Source organism: Myotis myotis, unplaced genomic scaffold (assembly GCF_014108235.1).
Source record: "Myotis myotis isolate mMyoMyo1 unplaced genomic scaffold, mMyoMyo1.p scaffold_m19_p_27, whole genome shotgun sequence".
Lineage (NCBI taxonomy): Eukaryota > Metazoa > Chordata > Mammalia > Chiroptera > Vespertilionidae > Myotis > Myotis myotis.
The window spans coordinates 1,747-22,973 of NW_023416332.1; the positions used below are offsets into that span (position 1 = coordinate 1,747).

Sequence of the window (21,227 nt, forward strand, 5' to 3'; positions counted from 1 at the left end):
CAACTTTGATCTCTTTCTGAATCAGACAGTGAAAAGATGAACAAATACAATTTACTACAATTTGGTTACAATGGATAATATATGGACCAGCCAATAATAGGGATTTGGTCAACTAGGTGATGTCCATTCATACAATGGAACACAGTGGCAGCCACTGACCATCAAACATTGATTAACATGAAAAGTATTCACAGCTCATTAAGAAAAAGAGCAAAATCATTGAATTCTCCAATCACGTTGGTGAAGGGAGAGACACCAAAGCTCAATAGTGTAATCCCCTGGCCCTTCTTCCCTGTCTTGTGTCTTCTCTCTCCCTCCCTGGCCTCCCTCTGAAGTTCCTGATACTCGTGTGTCTGATTCCAGGGGAGAACTCTGAGGCTGGATCCCCCACCGGCTTAGGGGAGGTGAAAAGAGAGCTCCTCATGGAAGTGGTGGGAAACTGCTCCTATAAGGTCATCAACCACTTGGACCACCTGTACAAACCAAAGCCCATAAAGGAGATGCTCAGTTCTGGGAAGGAGATGGTTGGTAAGGAGATGGAGTACAGTGACCTGAGCAGGACCTGTGAGCGCTTTGTCACGGATCTGAGATACGGCAAGGCCCGCAGCCGGCAGGTAAGGCCTTCTCTGGGGGCTCCCTCTCCCTTCTGGAGGTCTGCTTGGAATGGGGGTAATGGGTCTGACTACCCAGAAGAAAAATTCCCCTGAATGATGCAAACATGGGCTCTTGGGGTTCCACTGACTGGGAGTTAGGTGTTGAGAGCAAAATTCAGGTCTGCTTCTAATCCCCTCAGGGTTTTTGGACAGCACACTTTCTCTCTGGGCCTCAGTTTCCCCATGTGGAGAAGGAGGGGATGTTTGGAGGACCTCTGGGACTCTGGCCACCTCTATCCCTTTAGGATCCTTTGCCTCTAAGACCCACCCTAAAGGCAGCTCGTGATGCCCCTGTATGCTGTCAGGGAAAGTCTGGGCCAACACTGCACCATGGCACGTCGGCTAAGGCTCCAGGGAGCCCTCTAAGGAGAGATGCTCAAGGTCTGTGGCCTCTGTAAGGGTTCAAGAAGGTTCTTAAGAGAAGACGTTGTGCAGCCAATTCCAGCTGAGTGTTCTTGGGCAAGTCTCCCTATCTCTCTAATCCTCACTGACTATGTGAAGAAATGGGTGCTTTCTCCTCCTCTATCCAACCCAATAATGTAAGATCTGGACACAGCTTTAACCCCTTCCTCCTTGCCCTTTTACCAACACAAGGTAGTAGGGATTCAAACCCCAGTGGTCCCTGCTCTTCCTGCTGAACCACAGCACCTCCAGGGCTGGAGGCCCAGTGACTGGGTCTTAGGGGTACCTAGATGGAGGAGAATAAGCGGGGGAGAAGCAGTTTGGGATAGAAATTAGGGATTTGATGCTCATGTGGGGTGTTTGAGGTGATCAGTTAGATACCCAGGTAGCAGTTGGACGTGTGAGTCTGGAGTTAAGGGCTGAGGTGGGGCTGGAGATAGAAGTTTCCTGGAGGCACTTGGGAACAGTACACACAGCACAGTGGTCCCTAAGGCCATGGTTTCCCATCTTCTCCCCTCAGCTCTGCCACCGCCTCCCTCTGCAGAGCTGGAGCCCAGGTAGAGCATGAGCAACAGAGCCATTCCACTTTCACCCCCAGAGCTCTGGCCGCAGCAGCACAGGAGGGTAGCCCCCTCCCCTATCAACCCCAGTCACCACCTAATGGCCCGACCATGGAGGTTCACACAGGCCCTGGAGTGGGTGGGACAGAAGTCTGGGGGTTGGTCAAAAAAACCTGGGGTCACATAATTGGGAAAAGGATGGTCCTGAATAATGTCATGGAGGAAAAATGAACAAAGAAGTGAATTCCAGAGAAGCTTCCAGACTAAAGGACCACTGTTGGATGTTGGCATGGAATGAGGGCAAAGGGAAGCTGGCCCCTGGTCTCAGATTGGGCGGCCTGGGGTTAGCGCTGCAGGAGGTTAGCTGAGGTCAGACACAAACAGGAAGTTAAATTGAAAAATTCTCAAATTAGGAAGCCATGGTGCCCTGGGCAGGGACACTGAGGAGCAGAGAGGAGGTCATAAGACAGGAAGGGATGAAAGAAGACCATGGTGGGGCAGAGAAGACCCAGTGCGGCCACTGCCACCTGAGTGTCCCTGAGCAACTCCCTCTACCTCTCTGATCCTCAGTTTCCCCAGATGAACACGTGGATGCTGCTTCCTTCCCCTGGGCTTGGGAGTGTGGCAGTTACGGGGGAAATGTGCCCGCAGAGCCTGCTGGGGGACTGTGAGCCCTGTGCCCAAGGCAGGAAGCTGGGCAACAACAGGAGGGCCTTCTCCAATGCTCAGGTGCCCTCAGGGTGCTGTCACCTGCTGTCTGTCAGCTCAGTATGTTCAAGGGTCCGTGTGCCAGGGCTGGGAGGGCAGAGTGTGAGGTGGTGGGTGTTGGGGCCATGCACAGCCAGGGCAAACACAGGATGGAGGCATGAGGGTCAGTGCGTGAGAGCAGAGAAGCTCAGACTCACCTGGACAGTGTTGCGGGTGATGGGCCTGGCCCCAGCCTCAGGGAAGGGGGTTTACATACAGGCTGTTGTGTTAACACCCTCCTGACATATACAATACACCTGCATATGCAAGTCTGCATTCTAGTGTGAGTGTATGTACAAGAAACACACAAAATATCCATGCACAATACACACAGACACACATACAGTACATACACATTCTGTACAAATCTTCACTCTCCCAATGCACAAGGACATTTTTCCAGGCTTCCAGTTACTCAGAGGGCAACCTCTAGAAGCTACAGCAGGCTGAGGACCTCACAGGGGACTAGAGTCCTCCACCCACACACACACACACACACACACTCTTCCCACGGGGTGAGCATCAGTAAGCAAATCCCCAGGCGGAGCTGCAGCTCCCTGACATCTGTCTCACTCTCCTGGCTGTTTCCTTGCAGTTTCGTGCAGAGCCCAAGCCTGGAGACCTGATTGAGATTTCCCGCATCGGCTCCTCGCACTGGGCCCTCTATGTGGGCGATGGTGATGTGATCCACCTGGCTCCCCCAGGTAAGGGGGGTTGAAAGTATAACTTCCAGAGATTTGTTACCATGAAGAGAACAATTCAAAGCCAAATGCCACCCTGGGAACCCCCATCGGTTTTTCCCTGGGCAGGGCTTGTGCTCACTGCACATCCGTGTCCCTGGACGCATCTCAGTGGTTCACAGCCCCTCACGCAGCACGGAAAGTGGTCCGTGGGCCCCAGGGAAGCTGGGCAGAGGCCGCGTTGGACACTCTCCAGCTCCATGACCTTTAGCTGGGCAGACAGATTTCATTAAACCAGCAGCGTCTCTGGGTGTCCTGGTCTCATAAAGGAGAAGGGTCAATGACGGTGGATGATCAACTAGACGATGTCCGTTCATATCATGGAGCACAATAGCAGCCACTGACCATCAGAATGTTCATTAGCTTGAAAAGTATTCACAGCTCATTTAGTAAAAAGAGTAAAATCTGTGAATCCTCCAATCACATTGGTGAAGGGACAGACAGCAAAGGTCAATAGTGTCATCCCTGGCCCTTCTTCCCTGTCTTGTGTCTTCTCTCTCCCTCCCTGGCCTCCCCCTGCAGTTCCTGATACTCCTGTGTCTGATTCCAGGGGAGAACTCTGAGGCTGGCGCCCCCACCGGCTTAGGGGAGGTGAAAAGGCAGCTCCTGGTGGAAGTGGTGGGAAACTGCTCCTATAAGGTCAACAACCACTTGGACCACCTGTACAAACCACGGCCCATAAAGGAGATGCTCAGATCTGGGAAGGAGATGGTTGGTCAGGAGATGGAGTACAGTGACCTGAGCAGGAACTGTGAGCGCTTGGTCACCGATCTGAGATACGGCAAGGCCCGCAGCCGGCAGGTAAGGCCCTCTCTGGGGGGTTCCTTCTCACTCCTAGACATCTTCTTGGGGGACAGGGGAGGAGAGGGCTTTGCATCCAGAAGAAAAACTTACCAGAAATGAGACAAAATTGCTCCCTGCTCCCTGCTCCCTGCTCCCTGCTGGCTGGGAGTCAGGATGTCTGAGAAGAAATCTCTGGTCTGTTCCTGATCCACTCAGGGTCTTTGAACAGGTCCCTTCCTCTCTGGACTCAGTTTCCCCATGTGCAGAAGGAGGGGATGTTGGAGGACCTCTGGGGTTCTGGCCACCTCTATCCCTTTAGGATCCTTCGCCTCTAAGACCCACCCTAAAGGCAGCTCCTGATGCCCTGTGTGCTGTCAGGGAAAGTCTGGGCCAACCCGGGACCATGACAGGTCTCCTAAGGCCCCAGAGAGCCCTCGGGCAAGGGATGCTCAAGGTATGTGGCCCATGTAAGAGCTTAAGAACATGTGATGTAAGGTCTGGGCACATCCTTACCGCTCTCCTCTTTCCCTCTTAGCAAAGAAGAGCTAGTTAAAAGGCAGGAGCAGGATTCAACCCCTGTTGCTCCAGGCTCTTTCCTCTGAAGCACAGCACCTCCAGGCCCACAGCCGCTGTGATTGGGTGATGGGCAGCCTGGATAGAGGAGATGAGGGGAGGAGCCGGATTGGGAGCGAAGTTAAGGATTTGATGCTCAGGTGGGGTGTTGAAGTGACCAGTTAGACATCCAGGTGGACGTGTTGAATAGCAGTTGGATGTGTGAATCTGCAGTTACGGGCTGAGGTGGGGCTGGAGATAGAAGTTTCCAGGCTGCACTTGGGAACAGTACACAGAGCACAGATATCCCTGAGGCCAAGGTTTCCCATTGTCTCCCCTCAGCTCTGCCACCACCTCCCTCTGCAGAGCTAGAGCCCAGACCACAGAGCCATTCGCACTTTCACCCCCAGAGCTCTGTCCCCATGAGCCCAGTTACTAAGCTACCTCCCCTATCCTTTCCCTTTAGGACCAAATGGCCCACAATGGAGGTTCACACAGGCCCTGGAGTGGGTGGGACAGAAGTCTGGGGGTTGGTCAGAAAGACATGGGGTCACATAATCAGGAACAGGATGGCCCTGTGTGAAGTCATGGGGGAAAGATCAACAAAGAAGTGAATTCCAGAGAAGCTTCCAGGCTAAATGACCACTGTTGGAAGTTGGCATGGAATGAGGGCAAAGGGAAGCTGGCCCCTGGTCTCAGATTGGGCGGCCTGGGGTGAGCGCTGCTGGAAGTTAGCTGAGATCAGACACAAACAGGAAGATAAACTGAAAAATTCTCAAATCAGGAAGCTGTGGTGCCCTGGGCAGGGACACTGAGGAGCAGGGAGGAGGTAGGCAGGAAGGGAGGGAGGAAAGGGGACCAGGAAGGGTCAGGGCAGAGAAGACCCAGTGCAGCCACTGCCAGCTGAGTGTCCCTGGGCAAGTCCCTCTACCTCTCTGATCCTCAGTTTCCCCAGCTGAGCACGTGGGTGCTGCTTCCTTCCCCTGGGCTTGGGAGGGTGGCAGTTATGGGGGAAATGTGCCCGCAGAGCCTGCTGGGGGACTGTGAGCCCTGTGCCCAGGGCAGGAAGCTGGGCAACAACAGGAGGGCCTTCTCCAATGCTCAGGTGCCCTCAGGGTGCTGTCACCTGCTGTCTGTCAGCTCAGCATCTTCAAGGGTCCGTGTGCCGGGGCTGGGAGGGCAGAGTGTGAGGTGGTGGGTGTTGGGGCCATGCACAGCCAGGGCAAACACAGGATGGAGACATGAGGGTCAGAGTGTGAGAGCAGAGAAGCTCAGACTCACCTGGACAATGTTGTGGGGGATGAGCCTGGGCCCAGCTTCAGGGAAGGGGGTTTACATACAGGTTGTTGTGTTACCACCCTCCAGACACATGCGCAATATACCTGCATATGCATGTCTGCATCCTAGTGTATGTGCATGTACATGCAACACACAACATCCATGCTAAATAGACACAGACACACATACATTACACACACATTCTGTGCACATCTTCACTCTCCCAATGCACAAGGACATTTTTCCAGGCTTCCAGTTACTCACAGGGCAACCTCCAGAACAGGGGTGGGCAAACTTTTTGACTCGAGGGCCACAATGGGTTCTTAAACTGGACCGGAGGGCCAGAACAAAAGCATGGATGGAGTGTTTGTGTGAACTAATATAAATTCAAAGTAAACATCATGACATAAAAGGGTACGGTCTTTTTTTTTTTTTTTTTTTTTTTTTTTAGTTTTAGTCATTTCAAACGGGCCGCATCTGGCCCGCGGGCCGTAGTTTGCCCACGGCTGCTCTAGAAGCTACAGCAGGCTGCCTACCTCACAGGGGAAATGAGTTCCCCAAACACACACACTCTTCCCATGGGGTGGGCATCAGTAAGCAAACCCCCAGATGCAGCTGCAACTCCCAGCCCTGGCCTCTGTAGCTCCCTGAAATCTGTCTCACTTTCCTGGCTGTTTCCTTGCAGTTTCGTGAAGAGCCCGAGCCTGGAGACCTGATTGAGATTTCCCGCACTGGCTCCTCGCACTGGGTCCTCTATATGGGCGATGGTGATGTGATCCACCTGGCTCCCCCAGGTAAGCGGTATTTAAAGTATAACTTTCCAGGTATTTGTTAACATGATGAGAACAATTCAAAGACAAATGCCACCCTGGGAACCCATGTTGGTTTCTCCCTGTGCAGGGCTTGTGCTCACTGTACATCCCTTTCCCTTGGGGGCATCTCAGCGGTCCCTGACCCAGCAGGGAAAGAGGCCCATGGGCCCCAGGGAAGCTGGGCTGCGCCCGCATTGGACGCTCTCCAGCTCTGGCCCGTTAGCTGGGCGCTCAGACAGATTTCCCTAAACCAGCGGCGTCTCTGGGGGTCCCGCTCTCAGGAAGGGACTGCCTCTCAGCGCTGTGTCCTGTTGCTCAGAGGATGTCACAGAACAGGGCGTCCTGAGAGGGTTTCCTGAACACCCTCCACGGAGCAGCTCTCCCAGGTCCCACATCACAGAGAGTCTCACACAGACGCACACGAGCACCTGGAACCTGAATGGACCGCAGGGACAGCAGAAGCAGGATGACAGACGGTCAGAGGAGCAGGCAGGCCCCACACTGTGTATCGTCCCTGAGAGAAAGGTGCTGGGATGAGACCGCGGGCTGGGAGCACAGGGGCTGGGGCCCTGCAGAGCAATGGCACCCACACCTCAGACAGCAAGCGTTTGCGTTCTCGCTGGACAGAAACCATCTCACAATCAGAAGAATCTGCTTGTCACTGACCAGGTTCTGTACGCTGTCACCTACACTGACACAGTGGAAAACGGTCAGAATGGATGGCAAATAGTTAGGGAAACCCACCTAATGCAGACGGCACTTAGGAGGCTGGGAACAGGGTGTGAGTGTGAGGACCGGGTGCTGCTGTGTGAGTGCAGGGGGTGTTTCCTCAAGGACGGGTGCTGAGTGCAGCCTCAGCCTCGAGACTCCGCACATAAAGGGAGCCCGCTGGTTCGCGTGCTCCTTAGTTCCCTCCTCTTAGACAGCAAAACCCGGGCTCCAGGTCAATGGGATTTGGACGCCACCAGCTGGAAGCGCTGTGTGGACTCTCCATGTGGCCAGAGCTGGGCCAGAAAAGGCTGATGATGCCTCAGGGTCCAATATCGGTTGTCAAATGGAGATGAGAGTATTTACCATGAAATTCAAAAGGAGAATAAGTGAGGGAATGTGAAACTAGTGGCGTGGTGCACGAATTTGTACAAGTGTGGGGTCCCGCGGCCCCACCCTGATGGGGGCCCATTGGCAGGGCTGGCCGAGGGGTCTAATCAGGAAGCTATAGCTTTCCCCCAGCTGAATGTAATTATTCTTTAAGGATGGCACAAAGACAACCCACAACAGAACTGTTGTGCATTTCTCATGCCATGAGATGAAGTTGTTTATGTGTTGCTTGCAAACGTATATCAAGATGAATGATGGCCCTTGAATGATTTTTGCGTTCTTCCCGGGGCTCTGCCCTCAGTTCCCAATATGATCTTCATGTCTGTTTGTTTAAAAGTTCTTCTGTTTGTGAATGTGCCTACCATTCGCTGTAGTTTCTGGCAGCCTAAGGGTCCTCTTTGCCACCGCTTTTAAAGAGAGATTGAAAGCTCACCTAATCTGCAAGGCACCGTAATTTCACAAAATCCCCACCCAGCCTCTCTACATTCCTAGCAAAGGGCCGGCATCCCCTTAATGCTTAGGTTGCCCTTTTGGCTATTTTGGAAGGTCTCCTAGGGCTGCAGGCTGTGGAGGGAGAATTCCACACCTTGGCTGCAGTATTAGCAGAGCCCTCTGGAGACTCTGGTTGGGGACAGAAGGGTCTGATAATTATTTTCTTGTGCTTGCACTAACTGTACATGCACCAGGGAGCCCAGCAGTGATTTAGGCGTCGGGGGTGGGGTGGGGAGGCCGCTGGGTGAGGGGCCGGTGTTGTTCCAGTCATTCTGGTCATTCTGCGGTTCGGTCGCTGTACTTTTATTACATAGGATTATGAGTGTAATAATCCTATGTAATAAAAGTACAGCAGAGTGTCTGAAATACAGTGGGGACTAAAATAACTTTAATCTCTTTCTGAAATATACAAGTGCAAAGATGAACATATACCATTTACTACCACTGATTACAATGGATAAACTAGGACCAGACAATAATAGGGACTTGGTCAACTAGATGATGTCCAATCATATCATGGAGTACAATGGCAGGCGATGACCATCACACCATTGATTAACATGAAAAGTATTCACAGCTCATTAAGGAAAAGAGCAAAATCACTGAATCCTCCAATCACATTGGTGAAGGGACAGACACCAAGGCTCAATAGTGCCATCCCTGGCCCTTCTTCCCTGTCTTGTGTCTTCTCTCTCCCTCCCTGGCCTCCCCTGCAGTTCCTGATACTCCTGTGTCTGATTCCAGGGGAGAACTCTGAGGCTGGCGCCCCCACCGGCTTAGGGGTGGTGAAAAAGGAGCTCCTGGTGGAAGTGGTGGGAAACTGCTCGTTTAAGGTCAACAACTACTTGGACCATCTGTACAAACCATGGCCCATAAAGAAGATCATCGAATTTGGGAACTGGTTGGTTGGTAAGAACATGAAGCACCCGGATCAGAGCAGGAACTGTGAGCACTTTGTTACGGATCTGAGATATGGCAATGCCCATGACCTGCAGGTAAGGCCCTCTGTGGGAGGCTCCCTCTACCTTCTGGGGGTCTCCTTGGGGTGGGGGTGACAGTAATGTGCAGCCAGAACAAAAATTTTCCAGGACTGAGGCAAAATTATGCTTCCTGCTTCCTGCTGGCTGGGAGTTAGGATGTCTGAGATCAAATGTCAGGTCTGTTCCTGATCCACTCAGGGTCTTTGAACAGGTCACTTCCTCTCTGGCCTCAGTTTCCCCATGTGCAGAAGGAGGGGATGTTTGGAGGACCTCTGAGGCTCTGGCCACCTCTATCCCTTTAGGATCCTTCGCCTCTAAGACCCACCCTAAAAGGCAGCTCCTGATGCCCTGTGTGCTGTCAGGAAAGTCTGGGCCAACCCGGGACCCTGACAGGTCTCCTAAGGCCCCAGGGAGCCCTCGGGCAAGAGATGCTCAAGGTCTGTGGCCCATGTAAGAGCTCGAGGACATGTTCTGTAAGGTCTGGGCACATCCTTACCGCTCTCCTCTTTCCCCTCTTAGCAAAGCACAGCTAGTAAGAGGCAGAAGCAGGATTCAATGCCCAGTGCTCCCTGCTCTTTCTGCTGAACCACAGCACCTCCAGGGCTCACAGCCCCTGTGACTGGGTGATGGGTAGCCTGGATGGAGGAGATGAGGGGAGGAGGAGGTTTGGGAGGAAAATTAAGGATTTGATGCTCATGTGGGGTATTGAGGTCTCCAGTTAGATATCTAGGTAGAGCTTTTGAGTAGCAGTTGTACGTGCAAGTCTGGAGTTCAGGGCTGAGGTGGGGCTGGAGATAGAAGTTTCCAGGCTGCACTTGGGAACAGTACACCAAGCATAGTGATCCCTGAGGCCATGGTTTCCCATTGTCTCCCCTCAGCTCTGCCACCACCTCCCTCTGCAGAGGTAGAGCCCAGACCACAGAGCCATTCCCACTTTTAGCCCCAGAGCTCTGGCCCCTGGAGTCCAGATAGGAAGCCCCCTCCCCCAACACCCTGTCAGGACCAAATGGCCCCACCCAAGAGTCTCACACAGGCCCTGGAATGGGTGGTACAGAAGTCTGGGGGTGGGTCAGGAAAATGTGGGATCACATAATCGGAAACAGGATGGCCCTGAATAAAGTCTGGGAGAAAGATGAACAAAGAAGTGAATTCCAGAGAAGCTTCCTGGCTAAATGATCACTGTTGGATATTGGCATGGAATGAGGGCAAAGGGAAGCTGGCCCCTGGTCTCAGATTGGGCGGGCTGGGGTGAGCGCTGCCGGAGGTATGTTGAGGTTAGGCACAAACAAGAAGAAAAACTGAAAAATTCTCAAGTCATGAAGCTGTGGTGCCCTGGGCAGGGACACTGAGGAACAGGGAGGAAGTGGTAAAGCAGGGAGGGAGGGATAAAAGGGGACCAGAAATGGGTGGGATAGTGAAGACCCAGTGTAGCCACTGCCAGCTGAGTGTCCCTGGGCAAGTCCCTCTACCTCTCTGATCCTCAGTTTCACCAGCTGAGGAACGGGTGCTGCTTCCTTCCCTTGGGCTTGGGAGGGTGGCTGTTTGGCGGGAAATGTGCCAGCAGAGCCTGCTGCCTGAGTATGTGAGCCCCACCTGCCCCCGCCCTGACCAGTGCAGGAAGCTGGGCAGCCACACTGGGGGCCCCTGGAAGGCTTGGGCGCTGTTAGGGTGCTGTCATTTCCTGTCTCTCTGGTTGGCATCTCCAAGAGTGGGTGTCTCCGGGCTGGAGGAGGCCCGTGTTGCAGCCAAGCACAGCCAGGCCAGAGGCGTGATGGAAACATGAGGGCAGTGCGTGAGGGCCGAGACACTCAGACTCACCTGCCCCACGCTGTTGGGGATGGGCCTGGGGCCCCAGCCTCAGGGAAGGGGTTCTACATGCAGCCTGTCATGTCATTACAATCAGGACACATGTGCATCCCACATGCATATACATGTCTGTATCCACTGTGTGTGTGCATGTACACACAAAACACACACACACACACACACACACACACACACACACACACACACACATACACACACACACTCACACACTCACACACACACATATACACACACACACACACATACACACACACACACACATCCTATGCCACCCAGACCGTGCTCCTTTCTCCAGCCCAGAAGTTCGTTCTCCCGGGTTCCAGCTCCTGGTTCCCCTCAGAAAGACAAGGGGTTCCCTGGGTGACAGATGATGAACAGCAGCCTGGGGTCCCCAGGCCACGCTGCAGCTCCTGCCAGGGTCTCTGCTGTTGCCTGGCAGCCTGTCTACCATCTCTGGTTTTCCTCTTACAGTTGGTTAAAGATCCCAGACCTGGAGACATAATTGAGATCTCTCACAGGCTCAACCGTGACTGGGCGCTCTATGTGGGCGATGGTTATGTGATCCATCTGACTGCTCCAGGTAAGGCCTGTTGGAAGCAGGATGCGCCAAGGCTTTGTCAATAAGATAATGTGAGCAGTTGGAATGAAAGCCCAGCACGGGAGCCTGAGTTGGGATACACATTCTCCCTGTGCAGAGCTCACACAGGGCATAGTCCAAACCCAGCCCCTGTGCCCACGGGGTCCACAGCCGCTGGGCTGCTTCAGCACCTGGACCCGCAGGCAGGGCTGGCTCCCTCCGTACCTGGGGCTCCGATGATGTGACTTAAAGCAGCAAAGTTCTTCAGGAACTCACAGTCCAGGTCTTACATAAGAAGCGCCCTCAGTGTTGCGGTTTTCGAAAGTGTGTGATTTCACAAACTCGGTGTCTTAATATTTATAATAGACTAGAGGCCCGGTGCACGAAATTCATGCATGAGGGGTGGGGGGATTATGTGTCTCTCAGCCCAGTCTGCACTCTCTCCAATCTGGGACCCCTTGAGGGTAGTCAGACATCCCTCTCACAATCCACGACTATTGGCTCCCAACCGCTCGCCTGCCTGCCTGCCTGCCTGATTGCCCCTAACCACTTCTGCCTGCCAGCCTGATCACCCCCTAACCACTCCCCTGCCAGCCTGATCAATGCCTAACTGCTCCCCTGCCAGTCTGATTGCCCTAACTGCCCTCCCCTGCTGGCCTGGTCACCCCTAACTGCCCTCCCCTGCTGGCCTGGTTACCCCTAACTGCCCTCCCCTGCTGGCCTGGTCGCCACCAACTGCCCTCCCCTTCAGGCCTGGTCCCCCACACTGCCCTCCCCTGCCAACCTGGTCACCCCAAACTGTCCTCCCCTGCTGGCCTGATCACCCCTAACTGCCCTACCCTGCCGGCCTGGTTGCCCTGAACTGTCCTCTCCTGCAGGCCTGATCACCCCTAACTGCCCTCCCCTGCCGGCCTGGTCCCTTCCAACTGCCCTCCCCAGCAGGCCTGCCCCCCCCCAACTGCCCTCCCCTGCAGAGCTAGTCTCCCCCAACTGCCCTCCTCTGCTGGCCTGGTCACACCTAACTGCCCTCCCCTGCAGGCCTGGTTCCCCCCAACTGCCCTCCCCTGCAGGCCTGATCACCCACAATTGCCCTCCCCTGCCAGGCAAGTTGTGGTGGCCATCTTGTGTCCACATGGAGGTGGCCATCTTGTGTGTTGGAGTGATGGTCAATTTGGTCAATTTGCATATTACCTCTTTATTAGATAGTATGCTGCTTAGCAGAAGCAGCTTTCAAAGTGCCCACCCAAAGGGAAAATTCTCATGAAAATGTATAGCAAGCACCTGGTAATAGTTCATCTACCCCATAAATAAGGCAGAAGCAGGACGATGACAAGCCGGTTAGCAGGAGAACGAACGGAACTGATGCATGGTCCATGAAGACAACCAAGGTGGCTGGAATAAGCCTGCTACATCAGATGCAAACTGGCTCGTGTCCCACAGAGCAATGGCAACGTAACCTTTGATGCTCTGTCTTCATCCGGGGAAAATAATTGTCATCAATGTGGGAATGCTACTTCTGCACCTTAGGTGTTTCCCACCAGTCATCATATGTCCTGACGGTGTTGGAGGAACATAGGGATTTAGTAAAAAGAGTTAATCACGCTCATTTTACCCAGGTGACACTTAGGGGCCTTGTAGGAGAGAGCATGACTGCGAGGACATGCGGTCCTTTTTATATCTGGTCTCCCAGGTGTGGACAGGTTTTCTTAAGAGGATGGATTCCAAGTGCAACCTTCATCCTTGAGATTAGAAACAGGTAGTAGTGTGCTTACTTAGTGTGCTCAGTAGTTACTCTTCCTCTTAGAAAACACACCAGGACTCCCTATTAGGATGGAATTGGGCCCCGCCAGTGTTGCTCAGTGGTTGAGCATCGATCAACCCATGAACCAGGGGGTCAGGGTTCGATTCCCCGTCAGGGCTCATGCCTGAGTTGCAGGCTCGATCCCAGATAGGGAGTGTGCAGGAAGCAGCCACTTGATGATTCTCTCATCGTTGATGTTTCTAACTCTCTCTCCCTCTCCCTTCCTCTCTCTGAAATCAATAAAGACATATTTAAAAAAAAAAAAAAAAGAATGGAATTGGGAGTCCATCAGCTGAGAGCTCTTCTGTGGACTCTCCCTGTGCCCGGCACTGTGCCAGGTCATGGGACAGGAGACACGGACGTGCAGGGCTCCCTAGGCCTCAGCTCCGTGCGGGGGCAGGAGCCTGGCCTTCGGAGCTTGAGAGAGGAAGTGTCACATTGTGGTTCTAGGAGCTATCGCAGCACAGCATTAACAGATGTGACTGTTAATGTCCCTCTGGGCCCAATATTGGTTGCCAAATGGAGATGATAATATTTTCCTTGAAGGATACAACGAGAATTAAGTTAGACAATCTATGAAAATAGATCTGATTCTGAAGCGCACCAGGGTATGAAGATGCACAGGTATATCAGTATATTCCTAACAGAACTGCTTCTCATGGCTCAGCTTTCCATCAACCCAAATGCTCAGTAAAAGGCCATGGGTCACATTCACACAACACTATGACATTGTCTTGTGACCCAGCCATTGACAATCATGTCATTTACGACATGTGAAACTAATTCAGGACGCCTTGCTCAGGAAAAGAACAGAATCTGTGACTCTTCGAATCCTTCCTGGGAAAAGTTACCACGCAAACCGCCATAACTGGTAGGGTGTGTGCCTTTTGTCTCCTGCCATTGTCTCCCTATCTCACCTGCCTGCGATTCGCTCTGTGGTTCCAGGTGAATCGCGCAGTATTGGGCCCTTCAACATGCCTATGTTTCTGAGTGGCAGGGCTGAGGTCACAAAAGAGCCTCTGCAGAAGGCGGCTGGCGGCCGTCCCTACAAGGTCAACAACCACTTGGACCATAAGCACAGACCCCGGCCTGTGCATGAGATCATCACGTCTGCCAAGGAGATGATTGGTAACCAGAAGACTTACTCAGTTCTCCGCGAAAATAGCGAACGTTTTGTCGCTGATCTGAGATATGGCTGGCCCCGCCGTGAGTTGGTAAGGCCCTTCAAGGGGTGACCCTTTACCCTCTGGAGTTCTTCCTCAGTGGGAAAATGGGTGGGATTTGGGAAAACCACCAGTGAAGCCTGCATGGTATTTGTTATATTAATACTACAGCATTAATTCTTACAGTAATACTACAGCATTAATTCTCATAATGACCCCACAGTATTAATTCTCACAGTAAATATGCAGCAGTCATTCTCACAGTTATACTGCAATATTGGATCTCACAGTAATACTGAAGTATTAATTCTCACAGTAATGCTGAAGTATTAATTCTCACAGTGATGCTGACGTATTAATTCTCACAGTGATGCTGAAGTATTCTCTCAGTGATGCTGCAGTATTAATTCTCACAGTGATGCTGACGTATTAATTCTCACAGTGATGCTGCAGTATTGGTTCTCACAGTGATGCTGCAGTATTGGTTCTCACAGTGATGCTGCAGTATTGGTTCTCACAGTGATGCTGCAGTATTGGTTCTCACAGTGATGCTGCAGTATTAATTCTCACAGTGATGCTGCAGTATTGGTTCTCACAGTGATGCTGCAGTATTAATTCTCACAGTGATGCTGCAGTATTAATTCTCACAGTGATGCTGCAGTATTAATTCTCACAGTGATGCTGCAGTATTAATTCTCACAGTGATGCTGCAGTATTAATTCTCACAGTGATGCTGCAGTATTGGTTCTCACAGTGATGCTGCAGTATTAATTCTCACAGTGATGCTGCAGTATTGGTTCTCACAGTGATGCTGCAGTATTGATTCTCACAGTGATGCTGCAGTATTGGTTCTCACAGTGATGCTGCAGTATTAATTCTCACAGTGATGCTGCAGTATTGGTTCTCACAGTGATGCTGCAGTATTAATTCTCACAGTGATGCTGCAGTATTGGTTCTCACAGTGATGCTGCAGTATTGGTTCTCACAGTGATGCTGCAGTATTGGTTCTCACAGTGATGCTGCAGTATTAATTCTCACAGTGATGCTGCAGTATTAATTCTCACAGTGATGCTGCAGTATTGGTTCTCACAGTGATGCTGCAGTATTGGTTCTCACAGTGATGCTGCAGTATTGGTTCTCACAGTGATGCTGCAGTATTGGTTCTCACAGTGATGCTGCAGTATTGGTTCTCACAGTGATGCTGCAGTATTGGTTCTCACAGTGATGCTGCAGTATTAATTCTCACAGTGATGCTGCAGTATTAATTCTCACAGTGATGCTGCAGTATTAATTCTCACAGTGATGCTGCAGTATTGGTTCTCACAGTGATGCTGCAGTATTGGTTCTCACAGTAATGTTAGAGAGCCCAGCATGTGAGAGCTCCCAGCTCACTAAGTCCTGACCATCAGCCATGGGGCACATAGAGTTTAGGCAACTTCTCCAACGCGTCAGACATGAGGTGAGGAGTGAACCTGGGTGTATTCGTCCCTGAAGAGCACCTTTCAGTCTGGAAGTGCATTGCAAGGGATCCTCATCCCAGAACAGTGCTGTGGACCCCGTGCTCTGAAAGTCATGGACAGCCAGTCCGGTCTCACACTGCGGCTGCCCAGCCAGGAGACCTTCTTCAAGGCCCTTCGCCCAAGTGTGTCCGGGCCAGTGATCTGGTTTTGTCCTAAGTGAAGAGGTGCTGGGCAGGCTGGTCCTCATGTCCTGCTCTTACCATTCCCCATAGATCCCAAACCAGAGGCGCTGGCAGAGAGGCACAGAAAGTTGTATCAAAGCCATCTGTGCACAGAGATCAGGGGCAGCTGGTCCAGGCTGAGGCAGTGAGGTGCCCAGAGGAGAGACTGTCTGCTGGGAGGAGAGTGTGTGTCACATGGGGAGGGCTCGGAGGGTGTAGGAGGGAGAGAGAACATGGCGTCAGAGGAGCAGGAGAGAGAGAGCGTGAGGTGGGGACAGGTAGCTCAGGAAGAGAAGAGTAGAGGAGGAAAAGAGGGATAAGGGTGAGAGGGAGGAGGGTGAGAGGGAGGAGGGTGAAGAGAGATGAGGGTGAGAGGGAGGAGGAAGGCAGAAAGGTGAAGAGGGATGAGGGTGAGAGGGAGGAGGGTGAAGAGCTGGACCATGAGCTGCCTAAAGGGTGTGGACAGCATTCTGAGGGTCTAGGTAGGTCATTGCCCGATTTTCCCTGTGAAGGTCCCACTGGACAACACGGGTGGGTAAGGAGTGAGTGGAATGAAACCCAGGTTAGAGGGAGGGGGATGGAGGAAGGTGGTGTTGAAGGCACTTGGTACTTGGACGTGGGGCTGAGGGAGAAGGAGGAGGGAAGGATGACTAGGCCTCTGATTAGCAAGCTGGGCTGAGTGACGCCAGAAGGACGGGGACAGAAGGAGCAGAGGGACAGAGCAGGCTTCATTCCATGGGACTGGATGCCCTGTGGGGCGGACACTCATTCCCTGGGAAGGCGTGTGAACGTGGAGAAAAGCAGCCTGCATTGGGGGCGGGTGTGGGAGCGGGAAGGGCTGACTGCTGTCTGGCTGAACCATCTGGGGTAAGTCCCTCAACCTCACCAGTTCCCGTGCCCACACCCGGGAGTGGGGACCTGTTGGGCCCTTTAGCCTGAGGTACTGTTGGCTGAGTGGGTGTGTGTGATGGAAATGTCCCACTGGCAGCTGTGTGGTCGCCACCAGGGAGGGTGCCTGGCCCAGGTGCCCACTGTGTGGCCCTGAGGAGCCTTCAGTTCGTGTCTCCATGAATGAGTGCCCGGAGGTTGGGACAGAGTCTGAGGAGGAGGCTACTCAGCACCGCTATGGACAACCTGCTCGAACACCTGCGTCTTAATGGACTCATGGAGGTTCAGTAAGGCAACCGGTCAGGAGAGGATTGCAGAGGAGGAGACAGCTGTCACTCCCAGCTCCCAAGAGGAGGGGGCATGGCCGCCACCCAGGGCCACATGAGGGAGCACTGGGTTGGGGAGGAGGCAGAGAAAGTGCGGAGAGAGACAGGGAGGTGAAGAGGGATGAGGGTGAGAGGGACGAGGGTGAAGAGCTGGACAAGAGCTAAGGGCAAGAGCCTGGCCGGTGGTGTCTGTGGGAAGAGTGACTGGGGCGGGCGAGCAGGCTTAGGAGTTGCTGGTAGAATGCTTTCTGCAGGCTCTGGGGTGGAGGCGCTGTCTCTAGGTGACTTGTACCTGTACCTGGGGGCACTGGGGTAGGTGGAGAGTGGCCTGCAGTGAGCTCTGGATTGGTTCATTTGCCTTGAAAAGACTGTTTAAGGGGTTGCTGTGAGCTGATCTTCAGGAACTGGCTAGCCCTGGGGTGGGGGGGTCTCTCAGCTGCAGTCAGACTGAGGATGTGGAAGTGTCAGAGCAGAAGATGAGAGCCACGCTAATGCCCAGCAATGGGGCGGGAGCAATGGGGCGGGACAAAGTGCTAGGGCCCCGAGCGGAAAGGCTTCAGCCCGACTGTGTCCAGGCTTCCTGTCCCTCCTACCCCCAACAGGACTTCTCTGAGTGACAGCAAAGCAGGCGGCCCCAGCAGTCACGGAGGCTCCTCTCCCGGGGCTGCTACTAGGTGTTGTGTGGCAGGGAGCAGCCTGCAGCTCTCCACCCCGTCTCTGCTGCTTCCTTCCATCTGTCTACCCTCTCTCTGCTTTTCTGTTGTAGTCAAGCGAGGACCCAATACCTGGAGACCTGATTCAAATTGGAGATGTTTACAAGCATTGGGCAATCTATGTGGGAGACGGTTTTGTGATTCATGTGAAATCAGGTAAAGATGAATTATTTGTTTAATCACCAGCTTTATGATGAGAAAAGGGAACAAAAGAGAACTCATTGCTGTGGTAATAGCATCCTTTTCCTTTTGAACTATGACATGTCAGATCTTTACTCGCTAAGGAATGGAATGTGGACTCCATCGGTTGACAATTCTGTTGTGACTCTCTCCTAAGTGTCCAGAACTAAGCCAGGTGATAGGATGTAAGAAAATGATGAGAAGTTCCCTCTTGCCATGGGGCCCACAGTTTCTGCACAATAGTAGAAATCGCTAGCCCTTTGGAGTTCTTTCAAATCCTTGCTCCACAACTTTTGTCGCTTAAGTTCTGTGGCTCAAAATTGGTTCTGTGAAATGGAGACAAGTTATCACGGGGGCAGGGTTATAAGAGAATCAGCTGAGACTGGCTTCTTCCAGGTAGATTCTAAAAAACTCAAAAATGTGTCTGAGTCAGACCCATGCCCAAAGATGCGTCATCTGCAAGTATTGTTATGATATCATTGTGTATCGTCAAAACAAGTTTAAACAACTGAAATACCCAACAATTGGACATTTGTTAAATGCATCAAAGTCTGACATCAGTGGAACCCCATGGCACCCATTCTAAGTTATGATGGAGTTGCCATTTGTTGTGGGAACATGTTGGCAACAGAGCCTTAAGTAGTTAAGTTACAAAAGAGTGGATCAAACAATTGCACTCCTGCTAAATTTAACTTCCAGCAAGAGGGAATGATAGTAGAAGGAAGGGACAGTGACCTCAGATGTCAATAGTGGGGCGTCCTCTCTTCTTCCCCTCCGTGTCCAACATGGCACTGCTGAGCATGGCAGCATCTTAGTCTCTCTGTGATCCCAGGTGTGTCCTCCGGGTCTAGCTCTTCCAACCTTGAACATGGCTATGTAGTATTACAAGACATGGTGAAATGTGAACCTCTGGAAGAAGTGGCAGGGGATAACACGTACAAGGTCAACAACTTCTTGGATGACAAGTACAGACCCCGGCCTCTGCATGATATTGTCAATTTGGCGAAGAAGAAAATTGGTGAAACCTGGAATGACAATTTTTATTTCCCAACTGTGAGCACTTTGTCGCTAAACTGAGAAATGGCCGCCCTGCAGCCAACAGGTAAGAGCCCTATGGGGTGATTCCATTTGGGGTTCCCTTGACAGGAGGATGAGGGGCGGCTCTTGGTAAATATCAGGGACCAAGCACTTAACCAGCCCCAGGCCCCAAAGCTACGTGCACATTTCAGAGTGTGAACCAACTGCTTTGACTCCAAAACCAGTGTTTTGTCCACTGAGTCTGACTGCTTTCTGCTCTTTGAAGAGCCCTTTTCAGTGGGGAAACCTTTTGCAAAGGGTCGCCAGTGCAACCCGGGGAGGCCTCCTTGCCCTGCAGGCCAGGAAAACGGGGTGTAGATTCTGCCACTACCCCCCGACCAGCCAGGAGACCTGCTACAGCAGTGGTTCTCAACCTGTGAGTCGCAAACAATGAAAATACATCCTGTATATCAGATATTTACATTATGATTCATAACAGTAGCAAAATTACAATTATGAAGTAGCAACGAAAATAATTTTATGTTTGGGGGTCCCCACAACATGAGGAACTGTATTAAAGGGTCGCGGCATGAGGAAGGTTGAGAACCACTGCGCTACAGGATCACTTTCCTGCCTGGACTTGGTTTTCTATCCAGAGTCGGCCACGTGCCTCTATCCCGTCCACGTCACGGTTTCCTGTGGGCATTACATGACTGGGAACGAACCTGGGGGGGGCGGGGGGAGCTCCACTCAGATGTGAGTCACTCTGACTAGCAGTTGCTCCTCCCACAGGCCTGTGGCCAATCAGGCAGCATTTCTTGTCCCAGTCTACAGAGGAGGAGCCCAGGCTCAGAGGAGAACATGGTTCCCGAGCTCATCAGCATAGCTTCCGTGACCCCGCAGCCGCCTGCCACCAGGATGCACTAGGGTCCTCTCGTCCCTAGTTCCGCAGCAGCACCGCCCCTCGCCCTATGTGCTCTCAGCTGCCTGGATCCCTTCCAAATACGGAGCTGCCTGTGAATAGCAGACACCTAAGCTCAAATCCCAAACCAGCTTCCAGTCCACTGAGGGCTTTGGACAGGTCACTGCCCCTTTCCGGGCCTTCCTTGTGTGCAGAATGAAGGGTCAGAAGGAGGACCTGTGAGGGAGGGCCTGGCTGGCTCTGAGCATACGCAGTCCTTTACCTCTGAGCTCGGCTCTGAAGGCAGATCCTGAAAGGTCCTGTGGGGTGTCAGGGAGAGTCTGGAATGAGCCCGGGTCCAATAGGATCACCTTCCCCCCAGAGGGCCTCCAGGGCCAGAGCTGCTCAAATGTGAGCTCTTGGGGACACAGTCCACTTCTTTCCTGGGAAAAGGTCTCTGGGGTGGACAGAAGTCATGTGTCTCTGTGTGACTCGAGAGGGAGGGACCATCAGTCTTGGACTCCTTTTAACTCTGAGCAATGTACTGTTCTCCTTCTCAGAGTGGAGTTTCTGAGTCAGCTGGTGCTTCTGTGGCGGTGCCACCAGTCCTGGCTACTTCTTCGCAGTGCTCCCCAGCAACAACAGCTGCTTGAAGAAGCCACTAAACAGTCTCCAGTTAGAGGCCTCTTCAAAGACCAGCTGATCCCGTCTGTGCCCGATGCTCTCTCCCACTGGCGTTTCCAGGGACTAATTCTAGCAAGACCATAGCTTCTTGAAGAAGAAAATGAATGAATCCAGTGATCCCTTTACCAAATATTTCCACTACTTTCCTGCAAACTCAAGAATCTTTGGATATTCCTGAAATATTAATGTTTATTGCATGCAATCCTATCTAATAAAAGCCTAATATGCAAATTGTCCCCTAACCAGGAGTTTCTCCAGGGGACGGGGCTGGCCAATGGCCGTGGCCCCTCTCCTTCCAGTGGTGGCAGGCAGCAGGGAGAAGTGAGGCCCTGGCCAGCAGCCGCTAGGGACCCCACCTGTGCACAAATTTCG

The 21,227-nt window shown here is 52.5% G+C and overlaps 1 protein-coding gene across 2 annotated transcripts; it reads left to right on the top strand.

Annotated features, from left to right (window-relative positions):
• The first annotated feature begins 341 nt into the window (after positions 1–341).
• On the top strand, positions 342–21,227 carry LOC118649083. Of its 2 annotated transcripts, none has more exons than XM_036295870.1 (10): positions 342–614; positions 2,958–3,066; positions 3,653–3,903; positions 6,401–6,509; positions 8,862–9,112; positions 11,396–11,504; positions 14,248–14,516; positions 18,127–18,229; positions 19,086–19,355; positions 20,732–21,227. In XM_036295870.1, exons 1-9 carry the CDS (start codon positions 423–425, stop codon positions 19,328–19,330), a joined length of 1,638 nt encoding a protein of 545 aa, XP_036151763.1. In that variant the 5' UTR covers positions 342–422; the 3' UTR covers positions 19,331–19,355; positions 20,732–21,227. The 2 variants fall into 2 exon arrangements, with proteins under 2 accessions (XP_036151763.1, XP_036151764.1); XM_036295871.1 differs by lacking the exon at positions 20,732–21,227 and adding an exon at positions 20,063–20,725.

Bases quoted from the DNA above. Each gene is read 5' to 3' on its own strand.
- LOC118649083 (XM_036295870.1), top strand. From the start codon at position 423: ATGGAAGTGGTGGGAAACTGCTCCTATAAGGTCATCAACCACTTGGAC. The intron at 615-2,957 runs GTAAGGCCTTCT...GTTTCCTTGCAG, and splicing joins GCAAGGCCCGCAGCCGGCAG to TTTCGTGCAGAGCCCAAGCC. The intron at 11,505-14,247 runs GTAAGGCCTGTT...CTGTGGTTCCAG, and splicing joins GATCCATCTGACTGCTCCAG to GTGAATCGCGCAGTATTGGG.